The sequence below is a fragment of the Phyllopteryx taeniolatus genome, chromosome 7 (assembly GCF_024500385.1).
Source record: "Phyllopteryx taeniolatus isolate TA_2022b chromosome 7, UOR_Ptae_1.2, whole genome shotgun sequence".
Classification (NCBI taxonomy): domain Eukaryota; kingdom Metazoa; phylum Chordata; class Actinopteri; order Syngnathiformes; family Syngnathidae; genus Phyllopteryx; species Phyllopteryx taeniolatus.
Window position 1 is genome coordinate 19,363,686 of NC_084508.1, and position 21,107 is coordinate 19,384,792.

Here is a 21,107-nt window from a genome sequence, read left to right on the forward strand (position 1 = left end):
TAACCAGTATTCCACCGTGCCGCCACATTTAAAAATATAATTTAAAAAAAGTCGCTATTGTTTGTAATGGACAAACCTTACAAGGAAAAAAACTCCTCTGGATTCAATGAAATATGTCCATAACATCTTCATATGTTCACTAATTGATTTAGCAGAAATGGGACCTAACCAATCCTGATTTATCCATGCCACAATTGTCTTCATCAAGTACTTGTGCGCCCTTTTTATCTAATCTCTCAGAACCAATGGCTGTAGGTTAAAGAAATGAAGCTTTTTGGTCTCAGATTTTCAATAACTCACCTGCTGGCCAGTGACCAATAAAATGGAGCCCTCCTTGGCGTGCACCACCTGCCTAAAGACATGGTCCAGGATGAGGAGTTCACTCCAGCAGTTCTGCAGAAGCTTCATCTGGTCGTCGACCTGGAAAATTAAGAAAGCACATACATTTCCAGTAAAAATATTGCTGAGAATTTTGACTTTCAAAGCAAAAAAAAAAAAGATTTGGCATATCAAAATCAGCAGTCTAGGCTTGCTGTAAGGGGGTACAGGTATACTGATATTGATTACTTTGATACCATGTAGTGTTTATTTCAATCTTGCCCAAAAGTCCCCTGCATACACTCCAAAGTGTTCTCACATGAATCTTTCCACATTCATTTTGGTTATGTTACTGTGTGCCTCTTTAACAGGTTTTGGTCCAGGTTTCTGTGTTTGCCCATTGTCAACAGTTTCTGAGTAATCCCGCTGGTTCCAATGATTAAGACAAAAACAGTTACACCTGCTGAATTGCAGCCGCTGGCTCCCATGGACCTGTCAGGTGAGCTTTGGAATCAGGTCAGGTCAAACAGTGCACCAAAACAACATCTTCCTTTGTAACAGCCAGCCTCTTCCCATGCCTGGCCATGTTAATCATTACTCAGCAATTGAGAGACTCAAACAAAATAGACCACATTGGGGAAAAAAGGAATGAGGAAAATGTCTCTCTTTTTTTTTGCCATCAACAAACATTGCCCTATATTATATCATAAGACATAATGTAGCCTCCTGGATACACTGTTGTTCTGTCGTGTCAGGAGTTATTCTGTCAATTTTGACTATGTGAGAACTTGATGTTCATCATTAGTATCAACGACATTGAGAATGGTGAGGAATGCGGATCGATGTTAAAGGCTGACCAAAGGAGCAGGTGCAAGCGTGGGTACCATTGAAAGGAATGTGTTCTTGTACATTCGTAACGGAAAACCTGCACGGAGATCTCTTTGTTGAACTAGCTTTGTGTGGTTTCATTTGTAATGCTGCAAAACAATTTAATATCATGTGGAAAAGCACATCACTGTTTGACTGCCAATTCTGGTGTCTACTGTTAATTAGAACCGTTATGACTCTTAAACATAGTCTGCGGTCTGTTATCCTCACAAGGGTCGCGGGAGTGCCGGAGCTTATCCCAGCTATCATCGGGCAGGAGGCGGGGTACACCCTGAACTGGTTGCCAGCCAATTGCAAGGCACACATAAACAAACAACCATTCGTTCTCACATTCACACCTAGGGGCAAGTTAGAGACTTCAATTAACCTACCATGCATGTTTTTGCAATCTGGGAGGAAACCGGAGTGCCCGGAGAAAACCCACGCAGGCACGGGGAGAACATGCAAACTTTATACAGGCGGGGCCGGGGATTGAACCCCGGTCCTCAGAACTGTGAGGCAGATGCTCTAACCAGTGGTCCACCGTGCCGCCCTCAGCTAACCACGAAAGCAAAATTCAAATGACTTCATTAAAACCATGTGAGAGCATTGAAGGTCTTCAAAGGAGGGGTTTCTTTGAGCCACTCTCCGATCCTCCTCTCTCTGCCCCCCAAATCTAAAGACCCTGGAAGCTCGTGTAATTGTGAGTGTGTGTGTGTGTGTGTGCGCGCGCGTGCGTGCGTGCGTCTTTGTGAAGGGACTTGTACATGTAAGGCTCAAGATCTTCAAACGCCACCCCGCTCAACACCACTACCACCGCATGTCAGCAGTGTGAGCAAGTGTTAGGGTCCTCATCAAAGGGGTGTCCTGACTGCCTGCCTGGAAGCAACTCTCTGACAAGAAGCCTGGGTCATCAAAGGGGGGTTATGGCAGCGGATGATAGCAGCCTAGACGAGGGGTAGGGGACACCCGTCTGCAAGAGGGCGATCGGTGACAGACAGACATGAGGGCGGCACAGGGATTTGGGTTCATTCAGCTGACCTTTCGAGCGCCAGTGACACAAACTGTTTCCCTGACAAGCTCTTCCTTTTGCTCTGTCAAATGAGCAACATGCATGGGGCCTGATCTTACAAGATCTACTGCTTGCACCCACACAATATATGAACTCATTGACACAGCGTCAGATGCTTTGTTTTGTAATTATATGTAAGTGAGTCACATACGTTATCTCAGTGCAAAAGATGTGGCCAACACAGTCAGTAAACGATTGGCCTTTTGCCAGTTACTGATTACAACTCATCGCTCTTTGACTTAATCAGAACATAATACCACAAAGTTCAAACAGCAGTTGGTTCAACTCCTGCAATAAACCTTAAAGTACTTGTATAGTTGGTTAAATCTTATCTCAAGATGATGGAAAATTTAGACAAGTATATCTGACTTTGGCAATCATAAACTGAATACTTGTAATCACTGTGTTGCTATCGCGATTACGACTATGGATAAGGGTTGAAATCCCACTATATTGTCATTAACAAAGAGGCCATTTTTAAAAAAAGATATTTTGGCATACTCGAATGTTGAACATGTAAATCATAGAATCATAGGAGTGGAGATATTTGGGGAGAGCTTAAGATGAGGTAGTATGTGCGAATACCAGCAATTTTGTACTGGGTTTTACCTATGACAGAACAATAATCCCTAAAACTATTCAAATCAACTGAACATTAGGATTAGTAGACAATGAGTAGGAATATAAACTGTTTTCATATTTTCTTAGGCAGAATTGTAGCTTGGTAGATCTTTGACAGGAAGTCTGTATGAAATTAGTCCAAATCTGATGTCGTCATTATGTTGAGTAGGATTTATGTAAAAATTTAAATTACTGTGCTCCATTTTAGGGTTGGGTGGAAAAACAAAGCACATAAATGTCCATGTTGTCGAAAGGCCGAGCCATAAAAGTATTTCTTGTATTAGCTTACAATGTGCACACACATACGCGCACAAAAAAATATATTTAAAAAAATCACAAGTTTACATCTGTCCTTGAACTATACCAAAAAAGAAAATTTATGTTCTGCGTTCTCATTGCCAAATGATGTTCCTAAAAAATAAATAAATAAATAAATGCTTCAAATCTACCTCAAAACCCAAATTGAATGCATTACTTTCTCAGGCTTGGCCTACTCCACAATATCAGCCCAAGTAGGGGGTTTGAAAATCCAAGCAGGGACTCCTACATGCATGGGCCAGCAATGAAAAATACATATCCTCCAAGAAACCAATACTCCAATCAATTGCTTAGCCCATAGGTTTTGTTCAAACCACTGGCTAGGATTAATGGGATTTTCCAGCTGTAGAAAAAGAAAGTAAAGGGAGTGAGAGTGGGAATAAAGATGATTGGGAATGGGAAAATGTGAGGGGAAATTGCAAAAAAAAAAAAGGTGATTCAGAGCACACATTGCTGTGCGGATGTAAATTAAAATTGGCACATTCAAATACTCCCTGACAAACGTCATGTTTTATTCATAGCCCCCTGCCAAGAGTAGAGCAATTATCATGGGTGCTAAGTCAAAACAGGCCGGGGTGGTAGAACCTTACCCCCTTTCTTGTGCCCTGGTCTTGGTATCGTGCCACGAGCATTGTTAAGCGCCGTACGGTGCGACGGATTTTAACGAGTGTACACAGCTGGATCTGATTTTAATAAGTACTTCCATTTTTGATGTGGACTAATGAAGAGATTAATGGAATCTCCTTCTGTGGACGTTAATGAATGGAGAGATTCATGGTATTTTTTTGCACATGGGGAGGGGTAACATTTGGACACCAAGAGCTAATCTGGCACAAATTCGCATGAACAATAACGCCGCTTCTCTCACTTCTGGATGGGAATCAATGCTGTCTTGTACTACTACTACAGGTGAGGTTTGAAGCTGACTTCAATGTTGCTGTGTGTCGAGCTGCTCATCCTTTGGTGCTGTGCTATCTTAGCATCTGTTCACCTTGAGCCAAACAGTCGCTGTATTCACCTGGGAACACACATTAATTCACCTAGAAACGGCGCCTGTTGTTCTCCGAGTGTTGCAAACGCTTAATTATCTCGTGCCTGCGTGCGCACTTCCAGATTGGCCATTTAATTAACCTGTATTAGGCACTGCTTCAAACCAAGACAGTCATTGGAATACAAGACCCTTTTCTCGTTCATGTTTTAAAAATGTTTCATTACAATTATATTTAGCTAAACTGTTACGACATAAAACATTTGCATGACTATATTTTATTTGTTGCGATAAGTTACTGTTCATATGACTGATATATATATATATATATATTGTTTTGGGGAATTGTTTTAGGAGAATTTTTGCATTTCTACTGTGATTGAAGGGCTCATTTTATGCACCCACTTACTGCAAGTAAAATAATAATGCTTTTGAGCTTTTCAAAGACACAAATGCAGGAGTTCTATATCCCTGGGAAGAACAGCAACAGTTGTGATGAAATCCACTCAGGATTGCTGCTGCAATGGACAGAAATGATTACCTTTGCCCCCTCCTCCTCATCCTAATTTCCCCCAAACGAACGCTTGTTTATCATGGCATACAGTCCATTTGGGCTTCGATCGTACCCCTGGTGGAGTGATAAGAAAGCTGGGAAAATGAGCAGGTGGCTCTTAGAATCAGAAGGCGGGGGTGAGAGTAAAGCTCGTGGTGGTGGTTTTCAGAAGAGAAGAATGATAATATTAAAGAAACTACAATGAGACTAAATGAAGGATGTATTCTTATTTTTTAAATTTATATATATATATATATATATATAATTTGGATATTTATTGGTTGTCCACTGAAGATGGCCAAATGTTCTCATAGAAACACATCAAGGTAACCTGTTGCAGTGAAGTATCTGTGTGTGGAGTGTGTGTGCTAATAGTGCATAGCGCATTTGTCTGAGGCTGCCACAGTGTTCATTCACGATTGATAATACTGAGGCTCTGAAATTAACCATTTCCCACGGTGACTACACTATTTGACTCTGCGGGGTGACCTTTGATCCTGAGAACGAGAGGGTCTCTTTCGATTGAGCACGTTCACTTCACCTCATCTGTCCACACGTCCCGACATCCTCACTCGTGTGTTTGTGAAAGGATGAACAACCTATGAATGCACATCCCCACATCCCACCTTTCTATCCCACACTCAGTTTGCCCCATTTAGAAACGGGGAAAGCACTTGCTTACAAGTACAAATATCAGAGGACAATAACTATAGGTGCAATATATGTACTTTGCAAATATGCAAATTGACAACTAGTAGATGCTGAGGACATAGAAATATGCACACCCAAATAATAGATTTGAGTGTGCAAGAATTATTGTCAAGACAAGAAAACAAAATATTTCTTTGGGCTTTGTTGTGTTGGTGCAGGAAGAACATGTTGTTCCGTCAAGGCCACTGGTTATGTCAACAGGCACTTGTCTCCGCTCCATCTGCTATCAGTATGAGGATTTGAGGCTAAAAGCAAGCATACCAAAACTTCCCTATTGGTTTTGACTTAACGCATAAGCATATCAAACACAAATCAATAAGGTATAAGAACAAACCTCTATTGAAGCTTTTCATATACAGTACACAATGAAACCAAGCTGGTTTGTATAAAAACCATAATTTTGCTGTAATCATCTAGGGAATCCAATTACCCTGTTTTATATTGATATTAGTGTTCTAAACTGACAGGAGACCGGATATGCAAAAACGTCCACAGAAAAACTAAAAACAAATATTAATGTAACTTTAACCTATGTACATAATTGAACACAGTGTATATCTAAAATACAAGCAACATCAGAACATAAACTTTACCATCTTGTGTTGGTGATGAAACATATGGACTCAAATTTGACTTGAAATATTGTAGTTACACAACTAAACAATGCTTGACTGTATAAATAAAGAAAACTGAGTGAGCACTTGAGACTAATGAGTCTATGAGAAACAAATGTATGTATTGTTGCTTGTATTTATTTAGAAGATTAATACATACTGTAAGTTTGTGGCTGAAAAAGCATTTTTTTCTTTCTTGAGCGCAATAGTTTTCAGGATACCTTCAAGACACAGGCTACCCCCAACAGACACACTTACAACCCCACACACTAGAAATCATAAGGCTTAGAGCTAAGAAGCTATCAACTAATTATCAAAAACACAAAGAGAACCTAATCAATTATTCACATGAACATTAGACCACTAATACACATGCAGCCCAGGGATCTGCTTCTCCCAAAAGTAACCTCTTCCTTCACTCAAATGTGCACGGACAGACATGCACACACACACACACATGCACACACATATGCATGCACAAACACAAACCCACACACACTTTAAGTAAACATGTTGAAATGTTGATATACAGTAACAACCATGTATGTTCATATGATCATTATACTGCCACGTGTGCTGCATCCTGCCCCTTCCCGCCATTACAATCATCTGCCCCCCAACACACAACATCAGACATGGAGAAAATGCATCCAAAGGTAAAATGAGTTGGAGGAATCCTATTGATCCGGCAGCAGCTGAATCCCCAAGCACACGCACCCCCAGCTTAATCTACTGACCGATACCCATTAAGCTTGGGCCATTGGATTTTCACACTGTGGAATCATTATTTGAATTAATGCTGCGATTTATTGAGTATTGTTGTGTGAGCTGAGTGTGAAAGGTAGGTGGGTCTGAATATGACACGGTGCAGATTATAGTGTGTGCGTTAGTTAAAAGTGTGTGTGTGTGTGTGTGGTGGTGGTGGTGGGCGGCGAGGGGGTTGCATTCACTTTATTATCCCTCCATGACTCTTGACAAAGGTGAGAGAGAGGATTTATGTGCATGTATGTATGTAAACGTGTGTACGTGTGCTTTTGTGTGTGTGTTTGACTTTCATTGACAGACAGTGGGAAATGACCCCATAATGCTTGCCTGGCTGTCTGTGTGTTAAAGTGAAGTGGAGTCCGGAATACGAGGAGACAACATAGACAGCAGGATAAAGGCTTCCCACTCCCCTCTTTTGTATGATTCAGAACAGTACAGACAGGGCCTCTTAACGATCACGGTGATACACAATCCCAGACATGCATACCCAAGGAAACAAAAAAGCCTTTACACACCTCAGGAACGCTGTTTTAAAATGCATAGATTAGAAATAGATGTTTTCATTAGCAATATACTGTATGTAATTTTTGTTGTTGTTTTGGATGATCTGGAGGTGCGGGTAACCTTTTGAGCAGATACTGTAACCGAATGTGGCTCAAGCCCTTGATAGGCAAATTAAACATGTGAAAGCACTAATTAAGCATTTCTGTTCTTCCTGCTGTGTAAAGACAAGGCCCCCAAAGCACAAGACAGAAGAGCAGACGGAGGCCTCCTTCTCCCTAAGGTGCCTCACCTTTGTGTCTTCTGACAGATGCTGACATAAATGCATCTGTATTGGAGCATAGGCGTCTTTCCACTCGACAGTGCTGTCTAAGCTAAGTGTAGAGCAGCATGTTGAGTAAAAAGGCCTGGGGGACATTGAGACAACAGGCCACTACCTTAAAACCATTTTCCCTACTCTTTTGTTTTTGTTCAGCATCCCTGGTTCATTTCTGTAGTTTTAATAGTGTTGTCAACACCTTTTTCAGAAATTCCCCTTTCAGCACATTAGATTTATTGCTCATCGTTTCACCTTTTTTAAAAAAAAAAATTTATGCCCCTCTTAGACAATCCGAAAAGAACGCAGAGCAGTAAAGCCCATTAATAGTGCGATGCTTTTATTTTGCATGTATGGAATCATTTATCCAAAGCTGGTGCCAAGGTTGCCGCTATGGCGTTTTAGGTGAAAAGCAGAGAAAGATTGACAGGACGAGTGAATGATGTGAGACTCATAAAATCGCCTGGTGTAGCGTTAAAGAAGTAGAGAAAGAAAGAAGGAAATTAAAAGCAGCAGAGAAAGGAATGCTCAAAGTAGGGCCACAGAACAGGTGTCTTTGTCCTACTTTGCTGAGCCGCCAGGCAAAGAGCAGACCGTTTTTCTCCATAGCTTGTTGTTTAGCGCGCGGCTCCTTTTAAAAATTCTCGCCTGCTTTCACAACACGACCATAATATCCAACGTTACCCCTGTGGAACTCGTGTGTCCATTAAATCATCCGTGTCACTAGTTGCTGCACGTACAGTAAAACGTCGTCTATACATTGTCTCCTGGGCAGCCCCCCCAAACCGCACGCACACACACATGCACACGCACACACACATGCATGTACGCACGCACACACATGCCCCAAAGTGTCCCCACACCCTTTCAAGAATAGACAAGCACCAAATAAGCATCAGAAATAGACATCGGAGGACAACTGTTGACAGCTCTGTGAGGAAAGAAGCAGAGACAGGCAGACCGGATTTCAGGCACATTATTGCGGCCGTGCAACATTGGAACACAAGACACTAGGTGCAATTCTTGTCTGCCTTTTTTTGTGACAAACCAATTGAGGCATTGCATTTCAGTGTCGAAATGGGTTGTGAGGAACAACAAGATACTGTACTCTGCAAAGGTCTTACGCTACCATTGGATTTGTTGCCTTACACTAATGATATTATGACAAGAGTTACCATATTTTCACGACCATAGGGCGCACTTAAAAGTCTTATATTTTCTCCAAAATGGACGGGGCGCCTTATAATGTGGCGTGCCTTATGTGTGCACTGAGTTCCAAAATCTGTAAATGTTGTTGTGTGACTTTAATGAGCCCTCCGCTTGACTGACTGGGAACATTTCCTGCCGACGAGCTGCTTATATAGAGGAAGGCGTGACTGTGGAGAGCATACAGATGTAAAGGGGGACGGGTGCGTGTGACAGAGGAGGCTTAAGACACACCCCCAGTAGGTATATAGTTCCAGTATGTGCATTGGTTTGGCTAAGGACCCCCGAAAATGGCACCTACAAAGAGACACGCTTACGAAGCACAGTTTAAACTGCAAGCTATCCGTTACACGGAGGAACATGGGAATCGAGCAGCCGCGAGAGAATTCAAGATCAACAAATGGATGGTTCGCAAGTGGAGGAAGTAGGAAAACGAGCTTCGCCAAGTCAAGAAGATGAAGCTGAGTTTCCGTGGAAAAAAAAGAAAAACAAAAAGCGTAAACAACGCGAGGTGGCCCGAGTTGGAAGACCAACTCGAGCAATGGATTAATGATATAAGAACAGCCGGGAGAAGCGTCTCTACAGTCACCATTCGACTGAGTGCAATAACTCGGAGCTTGCCATCATTCCGGAAGGCTTGACGAACCGCTGGACATCCGTGTAAACATGGCGTTCAAAGTGAAGTTGCGAGTGGCGTGGGAGTGATGGATGACAGATGGCGAACAAAGCTTTACTAAGACTAGGAGGCAGTGCCGGGCAAGTTACGCCACCATTTGTGAATGGATTGTGGACGCTTGGGCTAACATGTCTGCTTGCACTGTTGTTTGAGCTTCCGTAAAAGCCGGCATCATTTCTGAGGAGCCGCACAGCAACGAGACTGACTCCGACAATGACGAGAGGGAACCTGGCGTGTTTGATGGAGAACTTGCCCAGCTGTTCATTTCGGATACAGAAGATGAGGACTTTGATGGATTTGTGGATGAGGATTGATCAAAAAAATAACGTGAATACATTGTTAAATACTTCAATAAAGTACAACCGAACTCAGTTTTTCTCCCGCTGCCTTTTTAAAAACATTGTTTTAGCGTGCATGCATGCTACCGTATGTTTTAAGCTAGCGTATGTTTTACCATGCCTGCCCCCAATAATACGGTGCGCCTTATGTATGTGTTAAATACAAAAATAGACCCCATAACTAAGACTGCGCCTTTTAATACGGTGCACCTTATCGTCGTGAAAATACGGTAACTAGATTGTCCTGTTAATTTCAGTGAAAATGTACATATTTGCATTTGGCGAATACTTCCTGGCTCTTGGGTGTACACAAGTTCCACAATGACTCAAATGGTAAAAACAAAATGCATCTGGACATTTATCATTATAAGCAATATGGAATAGATTTGGGTCATTGCACTGCCTCTATGAGGTTTTGTGGAAATAGATTTTTTGTTGTTGTTGTTGCCTCTAGAAGTTCGGTAGTTATACTTTGGATAGTTAAACTGTCTTTACAGAAATGAGATGCAAAAATGTGTAAAAGAGGAAGATAGATTAGCTGACAGGTTTGCAAAGTTGTGTGTGTTGTGTTTAGTTTGGAGGTTGAGCGTCAGCATAGAGCTACAGCACCCACAATTCGGCCCCTCTGACCTCCGAGAAACCTTATAGCCACAGGCTATTTAGAGGCAAAGTGCCGCCTCTTTGTGCTTGTCTTTGAAGTTGTCTTGACCACGCCGGCCACCCTCATACCAGACTGTACGCAGGCTGCCCGCACACAACATTACCTTTCAAGATGAATAAATACGTTGCCTATTTATGTCCACATTTAGAAAAAGTGCTATGATCATTTATTAGAAAGTTAAGCACATTGACAACACAATATGAGCATTATTGTGATACTGCCTGCCTTGCACTGGCGACCATTTTAGGGTGTACCCCGCCTCTCGCCCGAAGATAGCTGGGATTGGCTCCAGCACGCCCGCGGCCCTAGTGAAGATAAGCAGTACGGAAAATGGATGGATGGATGCCTACCTTGCAAAGTCAATGACCGTGTACAAACTCTCACAGTAATGCACTAGAAAAAGATTGATGATATACAGTACAGTGAAGGTGCAGTGAAAAAACATCATCATTTTAAAAGCAACTTTTCAAGCAAATCCCTACTAAATTCTTGGAAATATAGGCTCAATTATGTAAACTAATAGATTTGGTTTACACCGTTTCAGATAGGAAGCACTCAGCAAAAATAAATGTATATTTACCACAGCTCCCAGCTACAAGCACGAGGAAAAAGTTGTTTTGTTACATTATTAGAGCGGGTGAAGTGTTGAGTTAATTTGTTCGATCAGCAGCCTCATATCTACTTCGTTTACTCATTTTCTTTGCCTTTTATTAACACTTTCCTCTCCATCTTTCAACTGCTTCCTCCCTGATCTGACTGCCAACTTGTGACAGTAACAACAGCACAGGACTCTAACCAAGCAGTCTCGTCACCTGCGCCACCACATTAACAAGCAGGATGACCTACTAATAAAAAAGGCTTTTACCGTGATCGTCCCCAAACGAGACTTAAATACGACCTGCTTTCACCCGCAGAACGCCCAGAGTGCTCACAAATGTGAATCAGGCTGCCTTAACTTGCCGAAAATGAAAAAGTAGTGCAGGTGGAGGCATTCTTAGCTTTTCGTTTGTCACTCCATTAGTAGCGCTTGTCAGAGGAGGCTAAATTGGAGCAAGGCAGGGACGGATGGAAGTTTAAAAATGCATCTCTTCAAATTTAGGTGGTGCAACCATTTGACAAACCTAAACACACACCATAAACTTTATCGGCCAATCTACATACAATAATGAGATTGAATACAATAATTGAGATCGAATACCTGCTGTGTGATTAATTCTCCATTTTGGTTGAAATGGCCTGAGAGGTATCAGTTTATTTGCACATGAATGATTGTGTTTTTTTAAATTGTGTGGTGTTTCTGGTATCTAATGTAGCTCGATAAGGTAACCCACATATTGAAAATATTACTCCTTATTATGACACCCTGCTGTCCTCCACCATTGCAGATTAAAACCTCTGTTCTTAATTTGATTTAATTTGATTTTCGCTGTCTGCCAGTTTCAATTAAAACAGAGCATTATTGGCTGGTAAAGCCACACATTTGTAGACGACTTAATCAGCAGATATGTTTGCGCTATGTTTGACCTGCTCATAATAAGAGCAGGACAGCAGTTACATGTTGAAACAATAAAGAAATTAAGTAATGCAAAAGATGATGAGAAAGGTACAGGAAATTATCTTTGAGGTAGATTTAGTCATTCAGCGGCTCTCCGTGTACTTTTAATGACAGACTTTCATCCTTCATCAAAGCAACAAGTAGATGAGCAGACTTTGAGCATGCTAACCTCCCGTTGTGTCCTCTGGGAGGGGCCAACCTAAATCTTTCCTTTTAACAAGTTCCCTGCTCTTCCTTCCGACTCCCAGCAGTCCCCTGTGGTCGGACCTACGGGACCATTACAGTATTTGGGAAGGTTGTGTCTTAAAGCTATGTCTACAACCATCAAGGGAACCGAGGGGGAAGTTCACTTTTGGGTTGTCCGCACTTAAAACTTCTAAGACACTGTGGGCACTTAAAGCCCAGAGGACATCAGGTATAACACACGGCTGCAATTGCCATCTTGTCATGTTGCATACAAATGCATATACGTGCTTCCTCTTCTGGGAACAGCGTGGATGCATTCAGAATCCACCTGTAGCTCACTGTTATATCTGAGTACCGTTTTATTGAAACAAATCCTTAAATCCACTCACTCCTGTTTGTACTGATACTGACACATCAAGGCTTGTTTTACAGTATTTATGAAAAAGATAGGTTGAGCTCCTGCCTGGTGGTCTATTATTTATGAATGGAGAGAGCCCCGCGCTTCCTCCTACATACAGTAAGTAGCTCAAATTCTTGTTCCTTCCCAGTGTGACTGATCAAACAGATATTGTTACCACTAAAATAGCATCCCACATGGATCTCTAGAACCTAAAAGCAGCCAGTGATAAAGACGGATAGCCGAAGGAAAGGAGGATGGGTGAGAGAAGGACAAAAAAAATTGAAATTCAGTGAAGCTTTAGACAACTTTCCTCAGCTTGGTGTGTTTGTGTTTGTGTGTGCTGGTGGGATACTGTACACAAGTGTTCATCTGTCTGTTGGGGTAGTGAGGGGGCCTGTCATCTATCACCGGACAAATGCTACGTTGTTGGGGAAGGTGGCGATGGAGGGGTTTGTTGGCCCGAATGGTGCTGCTCCTCAAATGAAATAATATATCTTTGAAAGCCTACGCCCCGCGCCCGTCCCCGTCGCCGTATATCAAGAACACGAGCGTCTGGTGGAGTCGCTCCAGGCCCATTAACCTTCCACCTGTCCCCCCACCCCCCCACCTTTTTTGACACCCTCCCCCCATCGAACCCCATCTACTGATCGTCTTTTCACCCCCCTGCTGTCCTTCACCATGCTCCCTCTCCTCCTCCTCCTCCTCCTGCTGCTGCCCTTGGTCGCCGCCTCTCGCAGCCTCTTGTTCATCTTCCCATTTAACCCCCTCCCCTGCTCCTGTCACCGTCCTCCCTTCCTCATTTCCCTCTTCCTCTCATCCAAGCCTCCTGACAGTGCCTTCTCATAATTTCTCCTCCTCTACGTCTCCTTCCCTCTCCCACGCTCATGCCTTAATGCCACTTCTCTCATCTTTATCACCATATCGCTCTATTTCCAAATCTTCGCTTCACCTAAAATTGCTTTCTTTGTCTTTCTCCCCCATCCTAAAATCTCCCATACTTTTTTGTCATGCTTGCATCTTGTAACACCTTATCCCCGTCTCACTTTGCCTCTATAACTTTCTTTACACCATATGGCTAGTGTAAAGTGTGTCTGTGTGTGTTTGTGTGTGTGTGTTGTGGGGTGCGTATCCTCCAGAATAATAATTCAAATGCAGTGGAGTAGGGCCACAGTTACAAATCTCTAGCAAAGGCACATGGCCGCCAACCATCATGCTGGCAGTTTGTCAGGGCAGGGGTGTCGAGGGGGTGGCGGCTGGGATATTGTTGACCTCTGTGACAACACTGACATTGCAGCATAAGCTTTTGAATTTGGTCATGTGTGGAGTTGGTTATAGATTCCCCCAAAGTTCACATATCAGGCCTTCACAGCTTATTCATTTCCACTCATTTATATATAAAAAAAGAAAAATCCCCAGTGTGTATGTGTTTTTTCTCCTTCCAAAGTTCACATATCAGGCCTTCACAGTTTATTCATTTCCATTCATTTATATATATATATTAAAAAAAAAAAAATCCCAGTGTGCATGTTTTTTCTCTCCTTCCTCTCAGCCTTTTCTTCTCTTGTCCCTGCGTTCTCTCTGCATTCCTTGTCTATTTACGTCCTCTCTCATCTCCCCTCTTTGTTTCACCTCTGTTCTCTTTGCCTGTTCTCTTCTCTCCCTGGCCATCTGTTTATCCAATATGGCCGCCCATCTCAGCTGGGAGCTTTTCCAGGGAACCAGACTTCTAATACAGTTCCTCCTCAACTTAATGGGTCTCCATTCTGCTTTTGCAATTCCTTCTGCATGCAGACCAAAAAAAAGAGAAAGAAACAGAAAAAGAAGTGTCTCGATCCATCCAAAAGCTTTCCCTAAATGGCTAAAAAAAAAAAAAAGTGAAGTCACATTTGGAAATGTCACAGGTTGTCATACCTCTTCCACTTCTATCAGTTTGATGGACTAAATATACTGTATGCATAAAGCTACACCACATTTAACACAACAGATTCTGAGGCATGCTACTGAATTGGTTATGCCATAATTGGTCTGGTACAGATTTCTTTAAACCAAGGGACAAGGTAATTAAGATAACAAGACTATTACATGTGAAAGCATGACAAGGGGAAATTGTTTAGCGAAATCTGCAAATTGAATAAGCAGAAGTGAATGAGACGATGGGATAATTTCTAGGAGTATTTTCTGTTTTCCAGTATATAACCTGCCAGCTAGTGTGTGTTGACTAGGCACACAGAAGCGCTTCTGGTTCCAAAATGAGACACCCATCCTCTATATGAAAAGGTGTGGAGAGGAAATGAGGAGCGGGGAGGTGTGTTGAAAAGGGAATTGAGTTGGGAAGCTGATATGTAAACATATGATACGTCGATCGTCCACATTTCCCTGCTAAATTCTCTCTCCCATTGTGTTTGTTGTGTGCGTCGGGCCAGCCATCCCATAATGCTGGAATAATGGAGGAGAGCGTGGCAGAAGACCAGCTATGAGTCACACTGAAATTGAACTAACACATAGCGTAGCCATTTAAAATGCTTGTTTATTGAAAAATCCAAAAAGCTACAGTGTCTTGTGTGGCCTCTTTATTTACCTTACATACTATTTAAACCTAATTACTTTAACTAAAACATTTGAATGAACGTTCAAAATTATATTCAAAACATCCATCCATCCATCCATCCATCCATCCATCCATCGTCTGAGCCACTTATCGCACTCACATTCACACCTACGGGCAATTTTGGAGTCTTCAATTAACCTAGTGCATGTTTTTGGGATGTGGGAGGAAACCGGAGTGCCCGGAGAAAACCCACGCAGGCACGGGGAGAACATGCAAACTCCACACAGGCGGGCCCGGGGATTGAACCCCGGTCCTCAGAACTGTGAGGCAGATGCTCTAACCAGTCTTCCACCGTGCCGCCTATTCAAAACATCAAAGCTATTTTATGACATAAAAGAAGTACAGCTGCACGCCCATCTCTCGTAATATCATCAGAATATCTACATTTTATTTTAATTTTTAAGGAAGGCCATTTTATTTGGCCTTTGGTGTGCAATAGAAAGAAACAAAGAAATTCAACCAAAGCAACCAGATGTTTGTGCGTTGGAGCTTTTCTGAATTTAATTCAAATGAAAAATATAATCTGCTGTAACCTGTTCGCTGACTACAACATTAGGAACACTTGCACATCTAATGACAAAACAAAAACATTTAAACATAATAATGTTCGAATTTGATTGACAGAGGAATTTATTTAAGTTTATTGTAGAATGTTTGAATAGAATGTAATATAAAATGAGTGCCTTGGCTCCGTAAACGTTGAGAAACACTGCAGTAGTGCTCGGTATGTGAAATTTGTCATTTGGGAAGAGCCAACCTTTCCAGAAAAAGACAAGGCCGTCTGCAACACTGGAAGAGGACGGAAGGGAGCTTCAAAAGGTCCCCACTAATGGCTAAATGTGTCCGAGTCCCGTGACAGAGGTAAACTTACGGAAACTAAATCTTTAAACACTTGTTTGGGCAGACATCTCGTACACACCCCCTGAGCTTGGCTCGATTACCGAAGAAATTCTTTTGTTCTTACCGTGCTAATAATAGTGAGAGCTTAATGTCCGAGCGCAGTTTGTGTGTGTGCGTGAGAGCATGAGGAGCAAGAGAGACAGAAAAAGAGAGAGGGAGATGAAAGTGTATATATAGTTACCTACAGCCTCACGCCAGCCAGCCTTTTGACAAACTTTTAATTCTACTTTGCTTCCCGTCTTTGTAGTACTGAGCCTAACCTCACAATTAACATACATGAAGTCACATCCAGTAGCACAGATGGATTCTGATGCACATCAAAATTTGAATACACATTTTTAAGATGGCGTCATCAAAACTAACTGTAATGGACAAGTGTAAATACAGTATCTTTCTATATATTTATTAATACAATACTGGCATCGGTCCTTGTGATTTTCAAATGTTGTCATTGAGCTGCAAAAGCCAGTGACAGAACTGGGTAATGAAATACACTCAGGCTCACTCCTTTAGCACAATCACAAACAAATCAAAATGTAAATTCAAACCAATCTGTAAAACGTAACAGAGAATCCGCTTTTAAAATTAGCAACCACAAGAGGCCAACAGCTTGTTCACTGTGTGGGAAGCATGTGCACTATTATTTCGATGGGTCTTTTGAAAATTTGTCATTAGAGTAGGTGTATCTCCATCAACTAAATTATCATGCCCCACCTATCTCAAAAGAGGAGGTAGTTCAGGGGAGGCTGTAGGGGGTGCGGGGGGATGCTCAGGAAGAGACTAGTCCTCTGTTGAGCTCAGGTCATGCTCTACTTTTGTAACAGGCACCTGGCTCATTTGCTATCAAGCGCCAGTAATATGGTTGTCATTAGGGGAACATAAAGACTTTCCATTCTGCCACTAATCAGGGAGTGACAAACACAAGCGGTTTTGCTCATTGAATTAGGAGAAGTGTATGATAAATAATGGTGTGCAAAATGATCATTCAAAATTAATGGACAAAGAGTACACAATGATTAGAGGTAGCCACACCCTGCGATTCGCCTGCGTGCGTGTGTTTGCATGTTTGTGTGTGTGTGTGTAACTGTAGTGAGGATCCCAGCTGAATGCAAATGCAAATCCAAAAAAATGTCAATAGCCGCGACACACAGCGTGCTAAATGTCAACATGTGCTTTCAAGGTCTTTGTAATTGGCTCGCTTTTATATATCAACAAATTATTTATTACATGTATTATTTTCCCATCTTGAAAATAAAATTACATTTAATATGGAGGGGTAATTTTACAACTGGCCACTGCCTATTAATATGCATCTGAGCCTTTGGCAAAGTGCTATGCCAGACAAAAGAAACAGCAATAAAAAGAGTTGAAGCTCAGATCAGTCCCAATCCCATGTCGCTCAAAATTCATTCAGAGGGAAAATTAAACCATAATGGTGCATGAACTTCATCATCCTTTGGACTCTATGTTGAACCGTGGCCTTGGAAAATGTGTTCTTAAGTTTTGTACCTTCACTGACATTGCTTCACCCAGGTAGATACAAATACATTTGGCCGCATATGTAACTGCAAACAAATGCTTAAAGAGCTTGGTAGATGTTTTCAAATTGTTGATCGGTTGATTCAATATGGAGAATTGAAAAGATTTGCTGTGGTCTATTCGCAATGTAAGTGTTAATGCAACAATAAGTCTGATGTCTGGTCATAATACAGGACAGACATTAAGCACCTTTAAACTGATCCAATGGCTTGCAGAGAGCTTCATATGTGTCAGTGTTATGTTAAGTGGCTTTTACGTGCATTGTGTTGTACTGACGAACAAGGCTCCTGGCAACATATTATCCATGCAGTATTCCAAACAACTTTAATTAGTATGCCAAACAAGTACAATAGGTGAGAGTTGGTAGCATATTAGAAGCTTGAAAACAGAACCAAGCACAGCTATTTTCTCCCATTCATGGAGAAATTAGGCATGTATTTATCGCCAGTAATGATGACAATAAAACAACAGATTGCTCTAGCAAACATAACTAAATGAAGCCAAAAAGCTCACATTATGTTTGCGACACTACCAAACCCCACCTGTTGTGGCAAATGGCCACCCGAAGCTGAATCTTGATCCTGACGAGGTCTCTTCCCATTAGAAGGGAAGGGAGCTTTTCCTTTGTCAATTTGCCAAAGTGCTGCTTATGTTGGATCTATTTATGATATGAGCAGAGTGTGACCGTAAGCCTGTCCATATAAATAGTATTGTGTATTGTGATTTTTATTTGATGTGTATTTGAGACTTGTTGTGATTTGGGGCCATATAAAAGGTAAGTTTTCCACAGGCAGCAAACCGGGAGTAATGCATTTCTTACAATTCACAAAAGAAGGTTGGTGAGGTAATTCCAACACTATATTTTTTTGGGACAGGAGAACTACTCCAGTTTGTCAACTGGTGGACTCATTGTCAGAAAGAAGGATATACTGTATCTGTAGGAGACTCCAATGATGTCCCTTCAAATACACTTTACACTAATGTATCCATTAGGACTGATAAAAAAAAAGACATAAGTTAGTAGACATTTCCATTGACAAAAAAAAAACATGGTATGTTGCCAAGGTGTAAAAATTAAGTGTCCAAAGGTACAAAAGTAACACCTTTGTGGGCACCAGCCCAGGGACAAGTCACTGTACTTCTAATGGTACAAAGAGAGTGGTGCTACTGGGGATCAAGTCAGTCATGATGTGCTTTCAGATCACATTTTCTGTTATTGTAACTCCTCTGACTCTTCAGTCAATATGCTAACCAGTGATACATCACACGGAGCGTGCACAGTCAGATCAGAGGAATCACTCATGGGCAGATAAATCACCCAGACTGCGACCCTATGAAAAAGGACCTGGAGTTATCACAGCCCATAGCCAAAATTTGTCATGTTAGGGGAAAATATGAGTGGGTGCTGAATTGCTGATCAGTTATTAGGACAGTATGCGTTGACAGACCTGTGAAGATTGGTGTTGAACCAGTGCATATGATTAATGGCATGTCTCGAATCAAGTGATTGAATGAATGTCCATGGATTTTGTTTCAATCGTCTTTTGTAGATACCAAATCATTCAAGTAAAGCCTGTAGAAAATCAAATATTTAGTCTAAACAATTATGAATACAAATTTTAAAATAAACCTTTACACTCACAAGACCATGCCCACCCACCTTGAGTTCACGGAAGAAGATGCTGCTGCGAGCCCACTCCACGATGGAGAAGAGCGTTTGGTCAGCCATCTTGCACATGAGACCAAAGGTGTTGAGCTTTTCGTGCTTGCCTCGGCTGGCCTGTTCCTGCTGAAGGTAGGCCAGGATCTTTGCTTGAATCTGTGGCTCGTCCGGTTCGCATTTGAGCAGCTCTACGATCAGGTGGGGGAAACTGGGTGGGGAGCCCGACTGGTAGGCATCAACATAGGCGTAGCCCATGATGGACTCTGGGGAACTGGTGTACAGGTCTGGGTATTCGGACTTAATGGTGCGTGTGCCTTGGAAGTGTCCGTAGGCTGTTTGGTAGCCTTGCAAGCTGCCGGCATGCGGTGGCATTGCCATGCTGACGGGTGAAGTGACGAAAGGGCTGCGGTCATAGTCTGTTGGGGGTAAGGCGGTGGCATGATGGTGGTGATGATGGTGGTGACTGGTATGGTGGCCGGCGTGATGGCTCAGTGGAAGGCCTTTGGAGGCAGCTGAGTGAATGTTCTGAATGGCTGATGAGATGGTGAGGTCAGTCGGGACAGTCTGCATCACCTGGCTCATGGCCTCGATTTTCAGGCCGTTAGCTCGGATCAGTGCCTTTTTCTGTTGCTTGAGGGCCCGGTCACGTTTGTACATTGGGCCAAACTTGTTGCGCCCTCCTCTCATGCGATCTGCTCGCACAGCTGAAAAAGCAGAATGACAAGGATACAGAAAGAGGTAGAAACATTACATTTAGCCATTAATTGAGCATTATGGTAATAGGATTTTCTATGAAAAGTAACGCGGTGAAATTAGTATAAACCTGGTGTATTTTGGTAATGAATCTTACCATCTTAACCATGTCACCCTAACCCAGGTGTCAAATTCAAGGCCTGGGGGCCAGATCTGGCCCGCCACATCATTTTATGTGGCCTGCGAAAGCAAATCATGTGTCGACTTATTGTTTTTTGCTCAAATACCAAAATTACAAATTCTCTTAACTTTTGATAACATTAAGATATTGCAAGCATTTTTTGTTATCACAAATTGAACTGAACACATTTTTTTTTCCTGGCTTCTGATTGCAAAACTAGCTATCCATCAATTTGTTGTGGATATGTAATAAAATGAGACGATCATATATTTATATGGGTTCACAGTCATAAAGGCCCTCTGAGGGAAACTAGAACTATGATGTTGGCTGTGACAATAATGAGTTTGCCACCACTGCCCTAATTTGAATTAATGACAAAATATCACAATACCAAAATTTAGTTGTTCAGTGTTATGGCAGGATTCTCCATGTTTTCAGAATGCATTGGTGTTAGGATTCTGCACATGATATAGACAAAGTGCCAACCCAAATGAGCCTTGTGGTAGTGAAAACATGTCCTGTGCGATTGTAGACTTCTGTGTAGAAATATGTTTAAAAAAAATTGTCCACAGATAAATAGCATTATGGAGGTGAACTCAATAATTGTAATGTTTATGTAGGACAAAGGTTTTCCTGCGATGATTACACTTGACATTGTTGACTCTTAAAGCCCACGGGTCTACCAGATAGTGTAGTTATTCATTGACCAAAGACACAAACCTCCCTGCATGGAAATACAAATGAAAAATATTGCTACAAATATAAAGAAAAGTCTTTTTAAAGGCATCTGACGAATGAATGATATCTAAAAGCTTCAAAACTGGCCTGGATAGACAAAACTCGAGGCTGCGAATTTG

At 41.9% G+C, this 21,107-nt stretch overlaps 1 protein-coding gene across 3 annotated transcripts in view; it reads right to left on the minus strand.

Annotated features, from left to right (window-relative positions):
• Positions 1–21,107, minus strand: part of nr5a2 (nuclear receptor subfamily 5, group A, member 2) — a 75,838-nt gene that overhangs the window by 40,698 nt on the left and 14,033 nt on the right. For all 3 annotated transcript variants that reach the window (XM_061779249.1, XM_061779247.1, XM_061779248.1), the window contains exons 4-5: positions 19,374–20,080; positions 301–420 (exon numbers count right to left, since the gene is read on the minus strand). In XM_061779249.1, the coding sequence (XP_061635233.1) occupies positions 301–420; positions 19,374–20,080 (827 nt within the window). The remainder of the gene's footprint in view (positions 1–300; positions 421–19,373; positions 20,081–21,107) is intronic.